This window comes from Nelumbo lutea, chromosome 4, assembly GCF_056320005.1.
Source record: "Nelumbo lutea isolate HS-2025 chromosome 4, American lotus-T2T, whole genome shotgun sequence".
Classification (NCBI taxonomy): Eukaryota; Viridiplantae; Streptophyta; class Magnoliopsida; order Proteales; family Nelumbonaceae; genus Nelumbo; species Nelumbo lutea.
This window is the reverse complement of record NC_142687.1, coordinates 86155734-86177888: the sequence shown is the minus strand read 5'-3', so window position 1 is coordinate 86177888 and position 22155 is coordinate 86155734. Positions and strand designations below refer to the sequence as shown.

The 22155-nt window shown below is 38.5% G+C and overlaps 1 protein-coding gene across 4 annotated transcripts in view; it reads left to right on the top strand.

Moving 5' to 3' along the window:
- The window catches only part of LOC148861511 (uncharacterized), a 54150-nt gene that overhangs the window by 9758 nt on the left and 22237 nt on the right, over nt 1-22155 (top strand). For 2 of the 4 annotated variants that reach the window (XM_088982127.1, XM_088982125.1), the window contains exons 7-23: nt 5474-5595; nt 6016-6107; nt 6311-6530; nt 6663-6732; nt 11027-11124; nt 11286-11347; nt 11441-11614; nt 11721-11792; nt 17823-17924; nt 18016-18105; nt 19073-19148; nt 19312-19408; nt 19509-19578; nt 19737-19916; nt 20691-20813; nt 20902-20985; nt 21127-21311. In XM_088982127.1, the coding sequence (XP_088838253.1) occupies nt 5474-5595; nt 6016-6107; nt 6311-6530; nt 6663-6732; nt 11027-11124; nt 11286-11347; nt 11441-11614; nt 11721-11792; nt 17823-17924; nt 18016-18105; nt 19073-19148; nt 19312-19408; nt 19509-19578; nt 19737-19916; nt 20691-20813; nt 20902-20985; nt 21127-21311 (1917 nt within the window). Of the gene's footprint in view, nt 1-5473; nt 5596-6015; nt 6108-6310; nt 6531-6662; nt 6733-11026; nt 11176-11285; nt 11348-11440; nt 11615-11720; nt 11793-17822; nt 17925-18015; nt 18106-19072; nt 19149-19311; nt 19409-19508; nt 19579-19736; nt 19917-20690; nt 20814-20901; nt 20986-21126; nt 21312-22155 lie in introns of all 4 variants that reach the window. The other 2 variants (XM_088982126.1, XM_088982124.1) reach the window with 1 other exon arrangement.

Genomic DNA, 22155 nt, shown 5'->3' with positions numbered 1-22155 from the left:
TCCTCTTTTTTTTTTTTTTTCCATTCTTTTTTATGAGGTGTGCATGAAGTGTACGCCTTAGAGGTGTCAACGCCTCTGGCATACGCCTTGGGGCGTTTTGGGAGCACCTCACGTGGAGGTGCGCCTCCAGGTGTATGCCTCCCATGCCTTTTAAAACACTGGGCATTGTCCTAATACACCCTTTCACCTAATTACACCACCTCTGCCCTAAACCAAAAGACTCTAGAACTTCCAATAAAAAAGACCAATCTACCAAATCATATGCCTTTTCAAGATCCAATCTGCACACCAACCCTTTCTTCCTACTTCTTTTTAACTCTTCCATGCTCTCATTTGCGAGTAAGATTTGATCCACAATTTGTCTATTCTTCACAAAAGCACCTTGATTGGGGGAAATGATTGTGGGAAGCACCTCTCTAATTCTTCCAGATCAGACCTTGGCATTGATTTTATAAAGGCTATTTCATATGTTATCTATAAAAAAAGGCTATTTCATATGTTTGAATGCTATAATGTCAATGGGTCAGGTTTGGCATGTGTCTACCTCAACCTAAAATCTGATTAAGACTGACCCGATCCTAACTGATAGGATTGGGTCATTGGGGTTTACCACCTAACTTGACCTAGTGGCATCCCTTATCCCAAACTCCTCCACAACTTCGTTGAATTGCCCAAATCAAGCTCTTGGTGATGGTTTCAATTTATAAATTGCTTTTTGTAGTTTGCACACTTAATCAAACTTCCCTTAACCTAGGTGGTTGCTTCATGTAAACCTATTTTGTAAATTGCTATGCTTTTTTATGTCAAGTTGAAATAATGACCAATCAAAATTAGCTGTGAGAGTTTCTCAAAAAAAAAGCTATGAGAGAGAGAATATCCTGAACAGATCCAACATTGGCAATAAGAGAAAATTTCTCAAAATAGCCCGCTCCATAAGCCTATGCGTACCCTTTTGCTACCAAGTGCTAGTCTTTAGTCATTCTATACTTCTAACATGTTTACCAAGAGAAAGGGGAAGGAAGATCTGACATGATTTTCTTGAATAGTACAAAACTTTAGTCTGGTTGCAAACTTGCTATGAACAAGCCCAATCACCTCTGGTTGCAAGCTTGCCGTGAACACTGAAAATGCAACAACAGATTACCACGCGGCCCTGGACAACCACACCTTAGGTGTCACACTCACACATACATAACAAACAAAGAAAAAACAACTGATACAAATTACAGCCTACAGATTACCACATGGCCCTGGGCAACCCCATTCTAGGCAATCCCTGCCAGCCCCTGCTTTTGCCAGAGAGTCAGTTTGCACATTGGTGCTTCTAGGTACCCAATTGAATGAGGCATTCAGCAGGAGATATTATTAAGAATTGGAAAGAAGTGAGTCTCTTGAGTTGAGACTGAGATGGAGAAGAGTGTTGCTGCAGAAGGTAGTTTGTGAACGAAGCAAAATGCTGAAGAGTGATCAGATCCGAGGCAAAACAATTTCTATTTGAGAGCTTTAAGGTGTAGGGGATAACAACTTTGAAAATTAGAGAAATGAAGATGGCCATGGTGATTCTACTAGGTGAGAAAGTGCTGGGTTGGTTTGGGGATTTTTTGGATAAAGCACTTAAGCTAAACTGGAAGGAAGAATGCCAAGATTGTATAGAAGAAGGGAACATGAGGTATGTGGAAGAAAGGAGAAGAAATGCCAAAAGTAGATTCCTGGTGCTGGTTGAATATTTTGGCTAATGGAAGAAGCAACTGGTGTGCTTTCATGAAGGTAGGAAGGGTGAGGGGTGGAAGGAGATTTCAAACACCTTGAAAGATTTTCTAACAATGGTAATTGGCTCGCAAGCTCTAGGATCATTGGATTCAGAGGGACTGGGGAAGGACAGAGAGGGATTCAGTAGGGGTTCTGGCAGTAGGTGGAGTTTCCTGTGAAAGGTGGGTGGTGGTCAATGCTTCGAAGGAGGAATGGGAAAAGTGGCTAGTTGTGGAAACAAGTATGCCACTGAGGGACTGTAGAAGGATGGCAGAGGAATTGGTAAAAAACCTAAGTGAGAAGCACAGCTATTTTAACTCCATTTTAGAGATGTAAAGCGCTGTTGAAGGTGTTAGATGTTGAACTAGAGATTGAAGGCAATCTGCTTTCAGATGGAGTGTGGTGCTGTCACATTTTCTAGGTGGTCTCCTCCGGCTGATGCAAAGGAATTGAATGTAGAAGTTCAGTCACAGTCTGACTTTTGGGTTTGCCTTTTCATCTATTGAAGGCTTAAGTCATTGAACCAATTGCTGTTTTGTGCAAGGCACACTTAAATGGTGTTTTTGTTAAGGACCTACGTTCTGCAGCTACAAGTCTCAACTGTGTTTGCCCTGAAGAAATTCTTAGGAAGATTAAAGTGGCTGATGGTGGTATGTTCTTCTCAGTATGGTTAGCGACTACCATTGAAGCTGGTCTCTAGGTTGAAGCTCGAAGGAGAGAAGACGAATAGGTAGAAAGAGGATAGCTACATGGCAAACAGGGATGGACTCTTTCTGACTCCTTTGGAACTTACATGCACGGGGAAAGCATTGAGTAGGAAATTTTGGAAGTGAACTGGTTATACACAGGTTGGTAGTAAGTCTTATGTTGAGGTACTAAGAGATGGAAACAAGGAACAAAGTAGAGGCCTGCAGATGATTACCTTAAAAGGAAAGACTAATAGGGAGGAGGTGGAAATTGAAAGGATGAGAGATCCATCATATGGATGGTCGAACCCTATAGGAAGGTTGGGCGAAATTTCAAAAATTTCTCTCTCCCATCTGGGAATCACATTCTCTATTTTAGAAAACTGCATTTTCAATGATCAATCTTGAACCCAAAACCGAACCAGATCTGAAACCAAAAGGGAGGAGAGGGATATACCTGATATGAAGTAGCAATAACTCCCAATGAAGGTGTTCACGCCCAAGGAGAAGACCAAAACCCGCTTCCACTGAAGATGATACAGTGTGTGAAGAAAGAGGATCAACAGGATGGCTCTTCAGCAAGAACCAGGATTCTTCAACAAAAATTGAACAGGGGCTGGTGAGCACGACTTCAGATTGTTTCTTCAACCAAGAAACAATATCAAGAACCTTTCTTGATCTATTCCACAAGAGGAGATTGAACTGGGTAGGGATAGCAAGAATAGGAGAGAATTTAGTAGGTTGCTATGTATTAAACTAAGGAATTCGCCCCCTATTTATAGTCTTCTTTGGATCAACCTCCTAATCTAATTAGGAGAGAGTTTCTTGATCCAAATTTGATATTTGGACCTGGACTCTTAAATGGATAAGTCTTATCTTATCCTTTTAGCTAATCCTAATCAGACTATAAATCAGATCTTGCCTCCTTTTAATTAACTAATTTAAGTCCAGTTCGAATTGGGCTTTAGGCCCATTAAGCTTATGTGCTCACTTACCCCTTAACCTGCTTCCCAGTTGGCTCTCTTTGTATGGCGTGGGACCCAAACATTGATCTATACATCAACCACATGGGTTCAAGCCAACCTTTGTTACAAGGCATGACCGAATTCACTGTAGGAGACAGTGAACCCTTGAGTCCATCACTATGGGCTCTTAATGGGCCCAACATTTATGCTAAATAGTCATTGGGTCCAGCCACCTTATGAAAACCCAAGGACTGTGGGCAGATGCAAGATTAGCTCATCAGGTATTACCCTCAATGGTCTTACACTTAACCTCTAAGCCCTTAATGATCAAATACTGTCCGATAAGAGATGACCTCTCCTTTAGCTGCAAGGTACAATGTTGCACTCTCTACTCACATGGATCCCGTGAATTAAAACCTTTTGCAAACATTTTGTGAAACCATAATATATATTATATAAATATATCTTTAAATAAATATATTTTGCAAAACCAAATTTCAAACACATTTGAAATCCACTGCCGACAATTTAGGTTTCCATCAGAGAGTGCATTTTCCGATCATTCACTTTGTCCGACAAAGGGGCTGATCCTGTCACTATGATCACCCACTCAGATGAACTCTCAGACTGTCCAACATACCCAGGTTTTGACCCCCTCTAAGGATCTCACTGATTGGCACATCAAAGACGGCCCAATCCGACACCTAATGTAGTATCATAATCGAGTCTAGGGGTCAGGTGTAACATTCCGATTTTGCCCATCTATCTCCAAGGTCTAGGGCTATACTAGAATTTTGGTCCGGTTCAGGGTTTCAAGAAAACCCACACTGCATGTACCTCAACTCTCACCCTCGTAGCTGAGACAAGCCACCCCAACCAACTTGGCGGTACATCAGTGTCAGCCTTGGCAGGATATATCTCCCCAGATCTATCCAACGACTATGAAGATTCTAAACAAACACGAGTCTCATATGTGTCAAGTTTAAGGGTATTACACATAAACCACAATAACATGAATCAAATACATACTTTATTCATTTATAATAAATGTCATAATGTACATCATGCTGATTGAAGCTAAGGGCATACATTGTCTAACAGCTCCCACTTGCACTTAGGTCCAATAAGGTACCAGCCGGAGTCCCATGCATTCCACGTGTTTCTCAAACACTTTCTGTATTAGTGGCTTAGTTAATGAGTCTACCACATTCTCTGCTGATGGTACATTTTAACATCAATTTCTCGTAGATCCAGCGTTGTCACACAACAGTGGAATGGGTAATCCTACCGAAGTCTGTCTACCTTCCATTCCAGCTGAAACTGATCAACAGGGTTTGCATTCCAGTTGGATGGTCCTGTTCCCTTCTCCATTGAGAGACTCTCTCTCCAGGTAAAATTGTCAATTTGGTTCAGGATATTGATGCTCTACCTTGAAGAAGACTCCTGTTGTAAGCAGGTTCTCATCAATTTCTTTCACACCACATCTCCCATAATACTGCTCCATGCATACATTGCAACAAAACCTTTTGTCTCCGAGTGCTACTTTTAGATCCTTAAAAGCTCAGCTTGCAACATATCACTTCTTACTGGTACAGTAGGTTTTCTTCTATGTACCGACACAAACCTTGTGCATATAAGTTTAATGTATAATATTCCTGCATTAATATGTAAACTAAGAAGCAATAAAGCATATAAAATTCATGAAAAGAGTATCAATTATGAAGATAAGAAAAAATGAGTTATTCTTTTTGGTAAAATTGTAGAACAATGAATAGGATTACCACTTTTTATTTATTTTTCTTTCTTTATTTAGTAAGAAAGGCATGCTCATGAGGCTTATGCTTTATCCCCCAGGCAAGTTAAAACTCCTTTATGTCATGCCTCCGTATTCATAGTATTTCTGATGACTTGGTTAATCATGGCTTTTTAGTATTTTGCTGCATAATGTGAATGCAGTTGTTTATGAACTCATGAATGTATTATTAATCCTGATTTTGTAATAGATGCAGTTGGTCATGATTTTGTGATAGTTCTAGCAATCATGGTAATGTACGGACTTTTCTTTTTCTACAGTGAGACCACAAAGAGTGTTTTAATATCATCCACTTACATACATTTGAAGTGTAAGGAATATTCCAAGTATATCAAAGATCTTTCTAGTGTGAGCCCACGAATATTATTATCTGGTCCAGCAGGTACTTCTTGCGCCCTCTCTGTTGCCCGTGGCTTCTCAAGTCTGTATTTATTTTATAGTAGAACAGAATAAAGGTATATAAAAAAGCAAAGAATGGGTATACAAGTAACGTGGGGGCAGGGCCCTAATGGCCTAAATAGAAACAAGTTTGACAGCCCATATAGCAATGCACATGTATACATAATTCATGCTCAACAACGGCCATCGATCCCAAATAATATGGATATGCATCAGAACATCAAAGACCATCAAAAGATAACTGCTTAGCCCACCTTTATCTCAGAAGAACCTTGGCCCATGGCCCATGCCATCCTGAAATAAGAAACTTTCTAACCAAAGCCCTCTCTTATAGTCATGTGTAGGTTTCATTATATTTTCTTGCCTGCTCTGATGGTTCTTTTCCTGTTAATTCCTTTTGTAGGCTCTGAAATATATCAGGAAACCTTGATAAAGGCACTTGCTAAACATTTTGAGGCTAGATTGCTTATAATTGATGTTGTCCAGCTACTTGGTGTAAGCATCACTAAATTTTATCTTTGGTTTTTATTTGATTTTTCTCATTTTGTTTCTACGTATTGTTTAGAATCTCGTACTGAAAGGTTTGTGTAAACAATATGTATATTCTCATTTTGGTTAAGAAAACCCCAGCTTGCAAAGATATCGAGACAACTCATTTAGTGTTATAACTTTGTTTAAATGTTTATGACTGATTTTAGGGACTATCTCCAAGGGACTCAGAATCTGTAAAAGAATCAAGATCAGAAAAATCAGTGACAGTGCCCAAGCAACGAACAACTCAGGCAGATGCAATACATCTTAAGAAACCAGCTTCTAGTGTTGAGGCTGATATCGCCGGAACATCTATGTTTTGCTCCCAAGCTCTGCCAAAGCAGGAGGCATCAACTGCATCTTCTAAGAACTACAAATTTAAGCATGGTACACCATTTTTCTAGCAATTTCCATTTGTTCACCATGTTACTTCATTTCTTTCTTTTCTCTATCATTTATTCATCATGTAGGTTCATGTCCATTCAATTTCTTAGTTACTAGTGCTTCTTCAATTGGCAGGTGACAGAGTAAGATATATTGGGGGTGGGGTGAATTCTTCTGGTGTTCCTCCTCTTCAGACTTCTTCAAGGTACCCATGCTCCGTATACAATCTAAATCATTTGCAATTGCCCTTTCACTTTAATACCTTGATCTGTAAACCCCATGATCTGAAAGAGTGTATGTTGCACCCTCTACTTCATTGCTTTGTAGAATCTAGAGGTGCAGTTTGGTTCAGCTTGGGTTGAGCATTTATTCAATTTCAGATGGGCCTCAGCCTGAACCCCAGCCCAATGTAGTTGAAATTCTTCAAATCAGGCAATCCCAACTTGCAGCCCTAATAGAATCATTATGCAGTTGGCAATATTCTAATTCAGGGAGATACATAACTTGCATTGTTTTTTTTTTTTTTTGATAAATAATAACTTGCTTTGGTTTAGATCTTTTACTTGTGCTGGTTTTATATTGTTTGGTCAACATACATGATATACCTTCCTTGGGAAATAGCCATGATAACCAGCTAAGCTGAGACATTTCTTTGAGAGAAGATAAAAGTATGGTATCATTTATAATAAACAAAAAAGCATGTACAGCAAGCTGCTGTACACAGGGGCTTTACAGTCACTGCCCATGCACTCCTTTACCCCCAAACCCTGCTTTGCAAAAGGATTTCATGTACCAAAAAGAACCATGGTTTATATCATTAAAGAACTTGCTCATAGCTCAGTTGAGCTATGGTTTGTTATCATGTACAACAAGCTTTTGTTCTTCAGATTATAAAGTGTTTCTATCCACTTGTATATACTGGGATGGGTATTTGAGTGCTTTGTCATAATGGGCAATGTCTCGTATTTAAATGTCTTATGAACATGGTCTTTTTGTGTATGGGAGGAATGACATGCTAGAGTATCTTGTAGTCCAGTTTTCTCTTATGAGGATGTGATTAATCCTGGCATTGTCATTTGGATCCAGGATTTTGATATGTTTACAGAGGTTTACGTGGATTCTAATCTGAATGTGTGGTACTTTACGGCCATATTTTTTTCCTGGTAGGTTTGGAGTGGTCCCACACTAGTGAGCATATCATTAAGCTTTATTGTGACAAATGCCCTTTAAAAGGCGTGCCTGGGTGCACAGGCGAGGCACATTTTGGGGTATGCACCTTGCCCAAAAGGGGTGTGCCTGATGCACCTTGCTCTTAAGCCCAGGCGTGCGCCTTTTTAAAATTTTGCGCTTTTTGCTTTTTTTTTTTGAGTCTAACGGCTAGGCCGGGGGCTCTGCCCCCGTACCCCGACCACGCCCCTCAAGGCAAGCCCAAACAAGTCTATGTTAGGGTCTGAAATTCTTATTTCTCACATAAAAAACTTAGAATTTCAGACCCTAACATAAACTTGTTCATTCGTTCATTGTAATAAAATATCTTCTTAAAAGGCAATGGAAGTTATAAAATCATTATTTTTTATGTGAGAAATAAGAATTTCAGACCCTAACATAGACTTGTTCGGGCTTGCCTCGAGGGGCATGGTACAGAGGAGACTCGTAGAATCAAGAATGCAATATGTTTTACATCACATTAACTACTTGAAGCAATGCAATTAAGGAAAAAAAAGAGATTGTGGGTTTTACATGCTTGAAAATGCTTTATATGTTTGCTTTTATTTTTAAATTTTCATTTGAATACACTTTACATGCTATGTTTATATATTTTAATATTAGATAATAGGTTTTTAAAATCAATTATTTTAAAATTTAAGTTTATATTTTTTATTAACATTATGTTTAATATTTTTTGATTTTTTGCAATTTTTAAAATTTTTTGGCATATTTTTGAATTTTCTGATTTTTTTTAGCTTTTTTTTTTAATTTTGCGCCTTTCTTAAAAGGGCTCACACCGCCTTGCGCCTTAGGCGCAAATTGGCCCTTGCGCTTTTAAAACACTGGGGGAAATGTGCATCTTTAGGGTTGGAGGTGCATTTGTAGAACATTAGAGCCGTAGTTATCAAGTCTGTTCTGGCTGGCTGGCTAAGTATTTCAATGGGGATGAGCTATTTTCCTACTTCATGGTAGGGGTGCTCATGGTTAACCAAACCATGGGCAATTTTTTGAAACCGAACAGCTACTACCAATTTTTGAAAATCCCTGAACTGAAATTGAACCAAATCAACCAGTTAATTGGTTTTGATTTTTGACCAATTCGATTTTTTAAATTTTCTTTTAATATGTTGTAAATAATTATATAAATATATAGAATATATTATAAATATGTAGAGTTAACCACCGTTTTTTTAGGCTAACTGAAAACTGATCTGGTCCTTTGGTTTTTCAAAAATACCAAATTGAAACAGAACTGATTGGTTTGGTTAACTTGATTTTTCAGTTTGGTCTTTTATGAGCACCCCTACTACCCCTACTTCATGGTCTTAGTGTAACTTTACGTTTGGATTGGTGCAATGTGAAATCTTGGGTAGGCAAGTGCGAGAAAATGGGTTTGAGCCTGAGAATGGCCATTTTGTGCAGAGAATGACAAGGGTTAGGTTTTTATCCAGTCCATCTCTTACAAAGACCCCATATCATGGTTTAAGATGTCCCTAAATTGCCAAATATTTCCACAACATATTTCCATTTCCATGGGTAGCAACATGAAATTTTATGAAAATCGACATATTCCCCAATGAGCGCTACCAGCGCTATATGGAATACAAGAGATGGTTTCCACAACATATTTCTATTTTCACTTCCATGGGTGGTGACATGAAATTTTACTGGAATTGACATGTTGAAGCAGTAGGGTAGGCGAAGAGAAAAGAGAGAGAAATCCCAAGGAATCACTCCAAGGGTCCTAGAATCACTCTAGGGTTTGTACGAATCACTCCATACAGCAAACTTGCAAGAGAGATCTAAAGAAATCTTCATTCATTCATTAGCTTGAAAAGGAAGAGAATACATCTGTTTACAGAGTGACTTGTGTGGCCCGGAATACTGTTCGCTACAATTACAAAAATGCCACTCATTTTCTTGTGCATCAAGAAACACAATGACTTTTTATCTACTAATGCAGATAGACTGAAAGTTGAAAGACAAGCCCTACTAAACTAGAGGAACAAGATTTTGTAGCCCAGGTCCACACGAGACTGGTTAAAATGACAAAAATACCCATACTGTCCAAATATACAAAACTACGGAAAATTTCAGAAAATTCCTAATTTGATTCTTCAGCTCTTGCTTTACATATTCCCCATTGAACACTACCAACACTACAAGGAGTGCAATAGGTAGTGTATAACATATCTTTCCCGCTTTGGAAAGGTTGGGAAGATGAGAAGAAAATCCACTTGTTAGCCTGGGATCAGATTTGCTCTCTACGGAATCAAGGAGGTTTGGGACTAAGAAGAATTAAAACATTCAACACAGCCTTATTGGGAAAGTGGATTTGGAGGTTTGGAGTGGAAGAAAATTGCTGGTGGAGGAAGCTTATTGCTTCCAAATATGGGCTCCAGTCAGGGAGATGGATGACTGCTGTTACACTTCCATCCTATGGGTGCTCATTATGGAAAACTATCATGAAAACACTCCCATCTTTCCTAAAGGGTGTGGGTTTCAAGTTAGGTGATGGGAGTAGAGTGCGGTTTTGGAAGGAGAAATGGCTGAATGTGGTGCCTTTGAAAGAGGTTTTTCCCCTTCTGTTCTTAGTGGCTGAGGACAAAGAAGCAACCCTGAGGTGTTGATCCAGTGTATTGTGGCTAGGGTAGCATCCCGGATGTCTGTCCTTCCTGAGTTTTGTGATCAGAATGTATTGTTGATGCTAAAGTCAGTCAATATATGAGATCTCTTATCTCTTTGTGAGGGGGATCTGTTTTCTTCCCTCTTTGTATGACTATATTTTTTAATAATAAAATTTACTTTACCTTCCAAAAAAATTATAACATAACTTGGTGACAACTTCAGAACGCGTTCTTTTGTCTACAACCTTAGTTTCGTAGCTTTGTTTAATGATTTGGGACAAGATAATAATTTAACAATGTATGCCTATGCTTCTATTATCATTTTATAAAACATCATTCTATATTTTTTCATATGTTACAATGTTTACACCATGTCTATAATTTTTACAATATTTCCATACAATTTTCATTTTAAACCTTGCCCCAGATGGCTAGGGCCAACATTTAGTGATGACCTACGGTTTTATTTGAAAATTTCTTCCAATTGATTGCGCCCCATCTAAGTATATTTCTACCCCTTCCTACATCATCTAATCCCAATTTCTTTGTCTAGTATTCTTACAGAAAATTCTATATTGAGGCATTTTACCGGTCTTATGTGTTTTTTATTTTCCTTTTAATATTTAATTCATTTATCCTTAGCTATTTTATGTGCATTTGCAGGGGACCAAGTCATGGTTATCTAGGCAAAGTGGTTCTTGCTTTTGAAGAGAATGGATCCTCCAAAGTCGGAGTTAGATTTGATAGATCAATCACAGAAGGTAACGATCTTGGGGGCCTTTGTGAAGAAGATCATGGTTTCTTTTGCAATGGTGATTCCCTTTCTTCTAATACTATCTGTTTCCTTTTTGTTTTGGTTCAATATATTTTAACTTATGTTTATGCTATTCTTTTTGATGGCAATCTGTTTTTCACTTTGCAGCTGATTTACTTCGTTTAGACAGCTCAGGAGATGATGATCTTGACATCTATGAACTGTTTGAGGTGAATGTGTAGTTATGTATATAAGTCAGAAGGATATAAATAGCTGCAATTACATTTTTAAGTGGTCTAATATGAAGATTCCCTTTGCCACAGTTGGCTTATATTGAAAGTAAAAATGGTCCATTGATATTGTTCCTGAAAGACATTGAGAAGTCTCTAGTCGGCAACATGGAGGCATATATACATTTAAAGTTTAAGCTTCATAATCTGCCAGAAAATGTAGTTGTAATTGGCTCACATACCCAGCTGGATAATCGGAAGGAGAAGGTAAGAACTTGGTATTTTGTCTTTTATTTTCTCAGTATTCTGTCTTAAACTCTCCCAAGTCCCAATAGCATTGATGCCTTTGTGCTGACATTTATTAATTGTCCAGTCACACCCAGGTGGCCTTCTGTTCACAAAATTTGGGAGCAACCAAACAGCTCTACTTGACTTTGCTTTTCCGGTACTTTCAAATCTTTTTTTTTTTTTTTATGTTTCCTGTGTCAATTATATATCCATATTCGATTTGCTTCGATCTTGTCTTAATTGCCTCTGAATCTTCCTGCATATCACTTTCTAAATGTATTTGCAGCCCCAAACATTATGATTGTTTCTGGTGATTGAACTTGTAAGATCTATGATCTATAGGTATTATAATGCTATGCAAATATATCAAATCAAATTTTATATTTATTGTACAGAATAACAAATCTTTGCGCTTGCACTTCAGTTTGTAACAGTAACAAACTAATTTATTAAGGAACAGAACAAGGATCAAGGAAATGCAGCCTCCTCCAAAACAGTTAAACAGGGGGTGCCACCCACAAGGCCACAAAAGAGAGTGCAACAAAAATAAACTTAACAGTTGCAAAATCCTAGACAGTAAACGAATCTGCCTTGTCATAGAAGCTTCCAAATAAAAATATTCCAAATCAAAGCATTACTCACCCTACTCACACAAAAGCAAGGTAGTTGATCTTCTGTTCACCGCATAATCTTGTCTTCATTCCACCGTCACTGCTTTAGCAAGTCTCTTTTCTGGGACTTCCTTTCCATCAGCATGCAGACCTTATTTTTTTATCAGCAAAAGGTTTTCATTAATTAATAAAGAAACTTAGTACAACTGTTGGAATATTCCAACCAACCCTTGTTACATCAGATTACAGTTTTGCCCTGAAGAGATAGTTGTTAGTGTGGTCCCACTAACTTTAATGGCCATCATAGCTGATCGGTCCCATTCCAAGTAATTGGTTCCATCAAATCTAACAGTTTCTAGCCCCTAGAAATTATTATCAGTTAGGATAATATGCCTGAAGACTGAAAAACTGATTGTAGGGTTTGAGAACCCTAGAAAAAAAATCAGGGAAAACATAAATCTGTCAACCACTCCTTCCAGAATGGTTTAAGCTGCTTCTACTCAGTGTCGATCTCAGTAAAAAGGAAAACTGATTGCCACCTTCAATCTTCAGTTTAAACCCTAATTTTGAACTTGCTTATTTTCTCTGATCCTTTCTGGTCACTGGGCAGTCTCCAAAGGTCATGCAATCCCTTGGGCAGCAACTAAAGTCTCCCGCAACCTCCAAGAATCAGGCGATGATGCAGAACTTACAGTACTAGGAAGTTCTCATCCGTTCGACTGGAACAGGCTCACATGAGGACCCTAATCAACCCTAGGTTGGATCTGATACGAACTTGAATAAAGGAAACTATAATCTGCTTGTTTTCTGATGTGAATTCAGTAAGAAAAGAGAAGAAAAATAAACAGAGAACAGAGGAGAAGAAGAGGAGGAGAGAAAGAAAAAGGGTGCGGCTAGTTACGTCTTGCCGCCCCACCAATCTATTTATATGTTTGCAATTAAACATTAGTGATGTTCCAATAATACCCCTGCCACCTACATAAGAAAAAAAAACATATTTAACTGACCTAACTACTATAACTACCATGAAATAACATAAAGACAAAAGAAAATATAAAGTGGGACCACACCAGCAACTATATCTACATGCCCAAAATAAAAGAGGTCTGTCGTGACACAGATGAACTTGGGATTAATTTTCTTTGCTAGGAGATCCATTTCGTTCCAAGGTGCCAAATTTACTTGCTTGGTCCAGGATATGACTAGTTGTGAATCTCCTTCAACTTCCAAGTCCCTAACACCAAGCTGTAGTCCTAGTCTCTGTACTTGTAATAGAGCCACTATATTTTTTTTGGGGGGGATCAATAACACAGAGTTTTATTAAATACATTAAAAGAAAAAGAGTTACAACAAGAGGTTGTTAAATCTGAACTCTCTTTATATCAAAAGAATCCCATCATCCTAATACACAATTGAGCCCAATACAAATGATTTCTATGTTAGCTAATTCATCTGCCAAGGCATTAGTGGATCTTCTTACCCACCTTACTTGAATGCCCAAAAATCTTGACAGCATCTTGAACCACTTGAGATCATTTCTGTAGTGCTATATCACTCCCTCTCCTTTCTTCAACCACCCGGTTACTATTTTTGAATCCCTTTCCACAACCAACCTTATGATTCCCATCTCCTTAGTTTTAAGCACCCCCAAAAAAGCAGCCATAATTTCTACCCTTACTAAAATCACATTGTCCAGTTGGAAAACAGTCCACACATGTTCGGCCCTCTATTCTTCCTCTACTAGGTGAGGGCGATCTCAGAAATCACAGTAACCGACCACATACGACCTGATTGGAGGCATAGAGACCCCCAAGGGAAGAGGGCGATCACTCCTTTTCAGCCTTTTCCCTTATCTCTAATCGAACACAGAAAAAAAGTGGAAAACCCTAGATAGGGTGCGTAGAGAATGAACCCTAGGCAAGCAGAAATCTAGGCAGGTTTAACCTGCTCTGATACCATGTTAGAATTCAGGTCTGCCTTAGAGTTCGGCCTGACTGAGTTCAATTATGTAAAAGAAGAAAGAGTGATAGAGAAAGAGAGAAAGAGAGAAAGAGAGAAGAGAGAATTTTGGTTCGAACTGAAAGAGTCAACTTAACTTCTTCCAGTCGGCCAGTAAGTATTTATATTATTGTTAAAACATAACTGAAAAGACCTATGTTCCCTTAAGTTAAGAGCACATGTTTCAACACAACATTACAGATCAACAACATCAATCAAGGTATAAAGACAGAAATACCCCTACGCTAACAGTCATAAACACCATAATCAATTATCCAAGGGATTTTATGAATACTTGAGATAGAAGCATGGTGTGTAGTGGCACGAATACCTAAGTGAGCATATGCAGAGTAAGGAATTGTCTTTGAAGGAGTTGTAGCAGTGGACTGCAAATGACTGATTATTCGGCCATACTTCTCTCCACCCTGTCCTTGTTCACCTTGTGAAGAGGTGGCTACATTTGCATTTCCACCTTTTCTAGTTTCAAACCTTTTCCCACCATTTTTTTCTTGAGTCTGATAGAAATGAGCTCTTGATGCAGCTTCCAACAGGTGTCTTTAGTGTGTTTAGGCTTCTTGCAGTATTCACAAATAACATCTTTCTTCCCAGTGTTAACCTTCGGCTTCATCACGACATTGGCATAGTGATCATCCTGTGGCTCGATAGACTAAACTTGTCTTCTGCTCTCCTCAATGCTCACCATAGCATACGCCTGAGACAAAGTGACCTCATCCTTTGCTAAATCATTTTGCCTTACAATATCATTACTCAGAGTTGAGTCTGGTGAGGAACTCAAACACCCAATTTCTCTTCACCAACTTCCTATATGTTTCTGCATCCTTCGCTAAAGAGATTTCTTCATAGACAAGTAGACGGCTAAGGGCTTCTCCCCTTGTCTTAGATTATTCACATCATGCTTCAATTTGTAGGCCCGAGCAATATTAAGTTTTTGGGAATAGGTCACTGTGACACTATCCCACATTTCTTTTGCAGTTTCCATCCACAAATAAAGCTGGCCAATGTGTGGTTGCATAGAATGCACTAACCAACCCACTACTGTGTAGTTTTCTTGAATCCACCTTTCATAGGTAGGATCATCCTCCTCCGGTTTCTTCTTGCTCTTGGTAATGTAATCCCATTTTCCTCTACTATAAACATGTATCTTATTAGATTGAGACTAGACTAAATAATTTGTCCCATCTAAGTTCACAACAGTCACAACCCCAAAAAGATTCTCCACTGACCCCCCATGTCCAAACCTAGAATCGGTGGAATATTTGGTCTCTCCTCCAATTTATTCCATTGAGTGAATGGATGCAAATGAAAATCAAATTAGGGTTTTACTAGGCTAGATTTACTGTTCTAAGCAAAGAACAACCCTTCAACCCCTCAAAAATAGGGTTCCACAAGACCCAATAGGATGGGGAGAAAGAGAGGAACTTCAACCACCCCTTCCAGAGCTTCCAGAACTCAATCCAACCAAAACCGCCCTCAATAGAAATCAAAAGGCTTACCTCTGTTCCCTAAGCGCCTAGTTCAAACTGTCTCTATGACTTGTAACAAGATTTCTCCAGTTATCTAGGGTTTCCGGGAATAATCTCCAAGAACCTGCCTTGGTCTTCAACTAAGGATGAAAGCCTCCACAAAAACTCTCCAAAAACCCTCCTAATTGGGCTGCATAAGTTGCAAATTTGATCAATCAATCAGTTCTCCATACACTATGCATGGGCAAAGAAAAGAGAAAAATGTCGAAATTGAGAACCTACTCTGATATGAAATACACCTGCAGTAATTCAGAAAATATAGGAAAAGAAAGAAAGGAAGAGAAAGGAGAAGAAAGAGGTTCCAGTAGTAGGCTGTGGAAGAAGCGAAGGGAAGAGAGAAAAGAAGAGTTTGAACCTTTCTCTTCTTTTGGAGAATTTGAAGGATCCAAATCCGAGAGTTCATTTTGGAAGGATCCAAACAAATCTTTTTGAGCATTTGAAGAAATGCCAAGACATTATCCAACTCAGAATTTCTTAGGCCCAGCCTAAACCTCAAGTCCCAATCCACCTAGGACCCAATCCCAAAGAAGACAAGAAAGTGGACACATGCTCACTTTTATTGTTGGAAATGTCATACAATGAAGGAAATTGTTCTCTTAATGGTGAATTCCCCACCCAAACATGTTCCCAAAACTGAACCAGGTTTCCAAAGCACAAATTATACCTGGCAAAAGATAGAAGGGCTGGAAGGATGGCCTGAATAGATTTCCAAGGCACCACATTAATCAGTTGAGCCGATACTCCCACATCCCAACCCTCATCCGCCAACCCATGAATACTTAATATCACCTTTGTCCACATCCCAACCCCTCATACTTAATATCACCCCTAGTCAATTGAGCCATTTCCCTAAAAGAGTTGAGTTTCTCTCTTGAATGTTTCTGATACCTAGGCCACTAAAGTTCCTACTCCTACTTACTATTTCCCACCTCACCTTATGGTCCCTTCTTTCCTCTCTAGGTTCCCACAAAAAATCTCTCACTAACTTTTCAAGATACCTGCAAACATTTACTGGCATTTTGAACACCGACAAAAGTAGACAGGCAAATTTGCAAAGGTTGACCTGATTAGAGCGATTCTGCGACCCCAAGAAAGGTAGTTTCTCTTCCAAGAAGTTGATCTCTTACTAAACCTGTCCACCACTGGGTTACAAGAAACCCACGTTTTCCAGGTTGTCGCCCAATGGTAAACCTAGATATTTCATTGGCCACTGGGAAACTTCGCAGCCCAAAATTGTTGCACCCTGTGAGACCTCTCTTACCCATGTTTATTCCCACCACATAACTTTTATTAAAGTTGTCACACCCTGTGAGACCTCTCTCTTCCTCTCAAAAAAGGTAAATCACCATCCTCATGTTTCTTACCCAAGATAGAGTGCCACCCTCACAAAATAAAATTGTATCATCAGCAAATTGTAAATGGGTGATAGGCACTCTGCAGACAGGGTGCCCAAAATTGTTGCACCCTGTGAGACCTCTCTTATCCATGTTTGTTCCCACCATATAACTTTTATTAAAATTGTCGCACCCTGTGAGACCTCTCTCTTCCTCTTAAAAAAGGTAAATCACCATCCTCATGTTTCTTATCCAAGATAGAGTGCCACCCTCACAAAATAAAATTGTATCATCAGCAAATTGTAAATGGGTGATAGGCACTCTGCAGACAGTTTTTCAGAAACTTTCGCGGAAAATGTTTTCTCGGTTAGCAGTAAACAGATTGTTCAACGACAGAAATAATAAATTATAATTCCTATTTTTGTTTTTGATAATCCTTTTGTAAATCAGGTTTTGGGCCTTTGGGGTATAGGACTGCATGGGCTGTATTTGTAAATCCCTGTGTACAGCTCCTTGTTGTACACATTTTTTGCTCTTTTCAATGATATTGTACTTTACCTCTTTCAATAAATTAATAAACTTGGCATCTTATACAGATTCATATCTTGGTGTTTGATCCCTCAGTCTCATACTTTTGCTTCTGTGTTGCATCTCTTCTATTTCCTTCAAGAACTTATACAGCTCTTGGTTTCTCATGCAGGACAATTTTGGTAGGTTACATGACAGAAACAAAGAGGTCTCAAAAACAACCAGGCAACTCAACCGACTTTTCCCAAACAAAGTGACCATACAGCTACCACAAGTATTGAGATTTACTTCCAGTTATGCTGTAATACTCCCATGTTCTATCTTTCCATGTAGAATACATTTACTATTTTTCAGAACTGTTTCAGGATGAAGCTCTACTTTTGGATTGGAAACAGCGACTGGATCGTGATGTTGAAACACTTAAAGTGCAGTCAAACATCATTAATATTCGTTCTGTAAGTTATTGCTGTTGTTTATGTTTAAATTTTGTGAAGATAATGGAAATATACTCATTATGTTATGCTTGTCTTTCCTGTAACCAACTACCATAACATTGTAATTGGGATAACTTAAATATACTATTTACTATGCTACTGGGTTCTGGAGCCTGGGTATTTTTGCCCTATTATATTTACATAAAAGCTGCATTCCATGAAAACATTTGCTACAAGTATTTGTTAACTCATAATTGGTTAATGCATCACACAGCTTTTCCATAGTTTAAGCATTTGTTGAATGATTGCTTTACTTCTTGTTTTTTGTCTGGTAATGAGTAAGTGTAGTAGTAATAAAATGAAATATGCAATTTAAAAGTTTTTAAAGTGACTGTTGGACCGGATTGGGACCGTATTGATTTAAACTGAGTTGGTCAGGGTAAATGGGAGCCATGACATCTGAGGTTGGTCAGGAATACTAGTTATCAGTGACACTAATTTCTCAGCATTTGGCCTAAGATATTTACTTTCCACCAAATTTTTTGATCGTATACATAAGCGGGTTGGTTTTATGATTGAGGTCCTATCCACAACAACTAGGACTTCATGTATTCAATTTTTTTTTTGGTAAGTTAACAACTTACTAGTGCAGAAGCACCAATGAAAGATGATTTAGAAGTTAATAGACCATTACAAAGGTGCTGGGCGCATAAGCATGCACAGACAAGTTACCGAGTCAACTATGCTACTCAAAACGTGCAACATAGTGCACTAGGTGCATGCCTTTTGAAAGGGGATGTGCCTGGGTTGAAGCAACTAGCAATGTGCATGCCTTAAAATGCACCTCACCTGTGTGCCTAGGCATGTCTTTTAAACACACTGGGAGAACCTTTACAATTTAATCCTCTATTGGACTTCTATATGTTTGAAGTTGGCTTAATGGTTAGCATATTTCAGTACTGTAATCCATCTTGCTTCATGCTTGCAGATTCTAAACCGAAATGGATTGGAGTGCCCTGACCTTGAAACACTTTGCATTAAGGATCAAGCTTTTACTGGTGAAAGTGAGTAGTGTCCTTTACTACATTTGCCCTTTCTACCGTTAAACATTATATTTGTCACATTAGTGGATGGTAGATTGTTACAAACAACAACAACAACAAAATTGAACTTTCAACCTCTGAATTGCTAAGCTTATCTGGCCTTATATTCCTTTGTTGCCTACAGGCATGGAGAAGATAATTGGTTGGGCTTTAAGTTGTCACCTTATGAATAGCAATGAAGCTTTTATGAAAGATGATAAACTTGTGATTTCCAGTGAAAGGTTTCTCTATCCTCTGTTTAAAACATTCTGCTACACTGCTGGAAAAAGAATGAGCTTGATGGTCTCTCTATATTAATAATATCCTACTTCAAAATTGCAGCATAACATATGGGCTCAACATTTTGCATGATATACAAAGTGAGTCTAAGAGTCTGAAGAAATCACTCAAGGTGAACCTGTTTTTTCTTTTCCCTTTATAATGCCTTTATAACCACATATTGATATCAATTAGAAGCAATGTTATGTTTTTTTGTTGCACATATTACCTTTATGTTTTTGTGATTATATGTCTAAATGTAAAATGCTTCTTGGTGTTGTGGTTTTTCAGGATGTGGTCACTGATAATGAATTTGAAAAGAGACTTCTGGCAGATGTTATTCCACCAAATGATATTGGAGTTACTTTTGATGATATTGGTGCATTAGAAACTGTGAAGGATACATTGAAGGAATTGGTTATGTTTCCTTTGCAAAGGCCAGAATTGTTTTGCAGGGGACAGCTGACAAAGGTTTGATTTTGTGGTTCCTCTTCTATGAAAAAATTCTGATCATCTATTTATCCAATATCTACATGGAATAGTTGTCAAGGTGCCTGTGTGAGCCTAGGCGACCACAGGGCACCCAGGCGCTTAGGCGTGACCTAGCAATGGAACCTGAAAGTATAAAATCCTAGGATCCTTACCCTAAGCTACTTTATTAGTTTTTTATACTAACCAACATACCTAAATACTACCTATTAGCAATAAAATCATTCAAATGCGTAACTAAGTATATAATTTCAAATAAAAACATAAAATGCCATCATATTTACACCATTTAAATATATTAATATCAATGTTTAATAACCTGTTTCAGGCCAACAGAAAAGGGGGGATGCAGCGAAAAAAGAGAGAAATATAAGGGAGTGGAGCCCTTGTTTTGTTTCCAAAAATATTAAGGGGGTGGAGCCCTGTTTCGTTCCCAAAAGTATATATATTTTTTTAAGTAAGAAAATAAAGTACAGGAGTCATGGGACGATTTAAAGGAGGCAGGTCCCCTGTTTATGTTCCCAACAGGGTGTAACATATACAACAGGGTGTATTCTAATAAAATAAAAACAACCCATAAGATGATATAATATGTATGGGTGGCCATCTTAGTGTTGGGTGAGACAACTTCTAAAAATCGCCAAGGCATTGTCTTGACAACTATGCTACATGGCAAGCTCAGTTCCTATCACAATATATATATATATATATATATATATATATACACACACTAAATTATCTATGTTATTTTTCCAGCCATGCAAGGGAATACTGCTATTTGGACCTCCTGGCACAGGCAAAACGATGCTTGCAAAAGCTGTTGCAACAGAGGCCGGAGCAAACTTTATCAATATATCAATGTCAAGTATTACTTCAAAGGTTTGGTGCAATTTTTGGTGGTATATTTTCATTTCTTCTTGTATGTGTTTCCTCTTGAATCTGACACAGTGCTTCATTGTGCTTACAGTGGTTCGGTGAGGGTGAAAAATATGTCAAGGCAGTGTTCACACTGGCAAGCAAAATATCTCCTAGTGTAATTTTTGTTGATGAGGTTAGTTGGATGCATTCATGAACCTCTAATTCTTGATTATCTTCAAGATTACAGTGATTACTCCAATTCCATATGGAACTTCATCTTATTTCTTTCTTTGTTTGTGAGTGTGTATTTTGGCTTGTTGGATCCTTTTTGCAGGTTGACAGCATGTTGGGAAGACGTGAAAATCCTGGAGAGCATGAAGCTATGCGAAAAATGAAAAATGAGTTCATGGTGAATTGGGATGGCCTGCGTACGAAAGATAAAGAACGTGTACTGGTACTTGCTGCCACCAATAGGCCATTTGACCTTGATGAGGCTGTTATTAGGAGGCTTCCCCGAAGGTGAAAAAGTTAATTTCATTGATTTTAAACATCAACATCATCATCATCACCATCCATTCCTTATCCCAAGTATATGGAATCGGCTACATGAATCCTGTTTCACCAATCTGTTCTATTTAAAACCATATCCACTATTAAATTGTTAGTGCTTAAGTCTTGTCTTACTACTTCTATCCAAGGTTCAAAATATCGATACAGGGCGGTACGCCGGTAGGGCGTATTGACCTGTATCGGTACTGCTTTTTTTATTTTTTTTCGAATCTGGTTCAGAGGGGCTGGTCTGCCCCCTGAACCACTCGTCGACCCGAACCTTTAGGGGCACATCAGGAAGGCCCTGATATGATATGTATCGGCCGATACGGGCCGATACGTGACAAAATTTTGAACCTTGCTTCTACCCATGTCCTTTTTGGTCTAACCCTAGCTTTTCTAGCCCCTTCTACTTGCAATAAATCACTGCTTCTAACTGGAGCTGTTGGTGGTCTTCTATGCACGTGACCAAACCTTCCTAGCATACTCTCTCTCATTTTATCTCTTATCAGAGCTACTCGTACGTTTCTAGGGATGGCTTCATTCCTGATCCTATCCTTTCTAGTGTTTCCACTCATCCATCTTAGCATTTGCATTTCTGTGACACTCACGTGGCTAGCCTTACAACTGTTTTATAGTATTTTCCTTTTAATCCAAGTGGTATTCTCCTATCATACAAAAGTCTGGATGCACCTCTCCATTTTCCCCAATCTGCTCTAATTCTCTGGGTGACATCCTCCACAATCTCTCCCTTGTTATGAATTATTGAACCAAGGTACCGAAAATGGTCACATTGAGTTATCTCTTGGTTTCC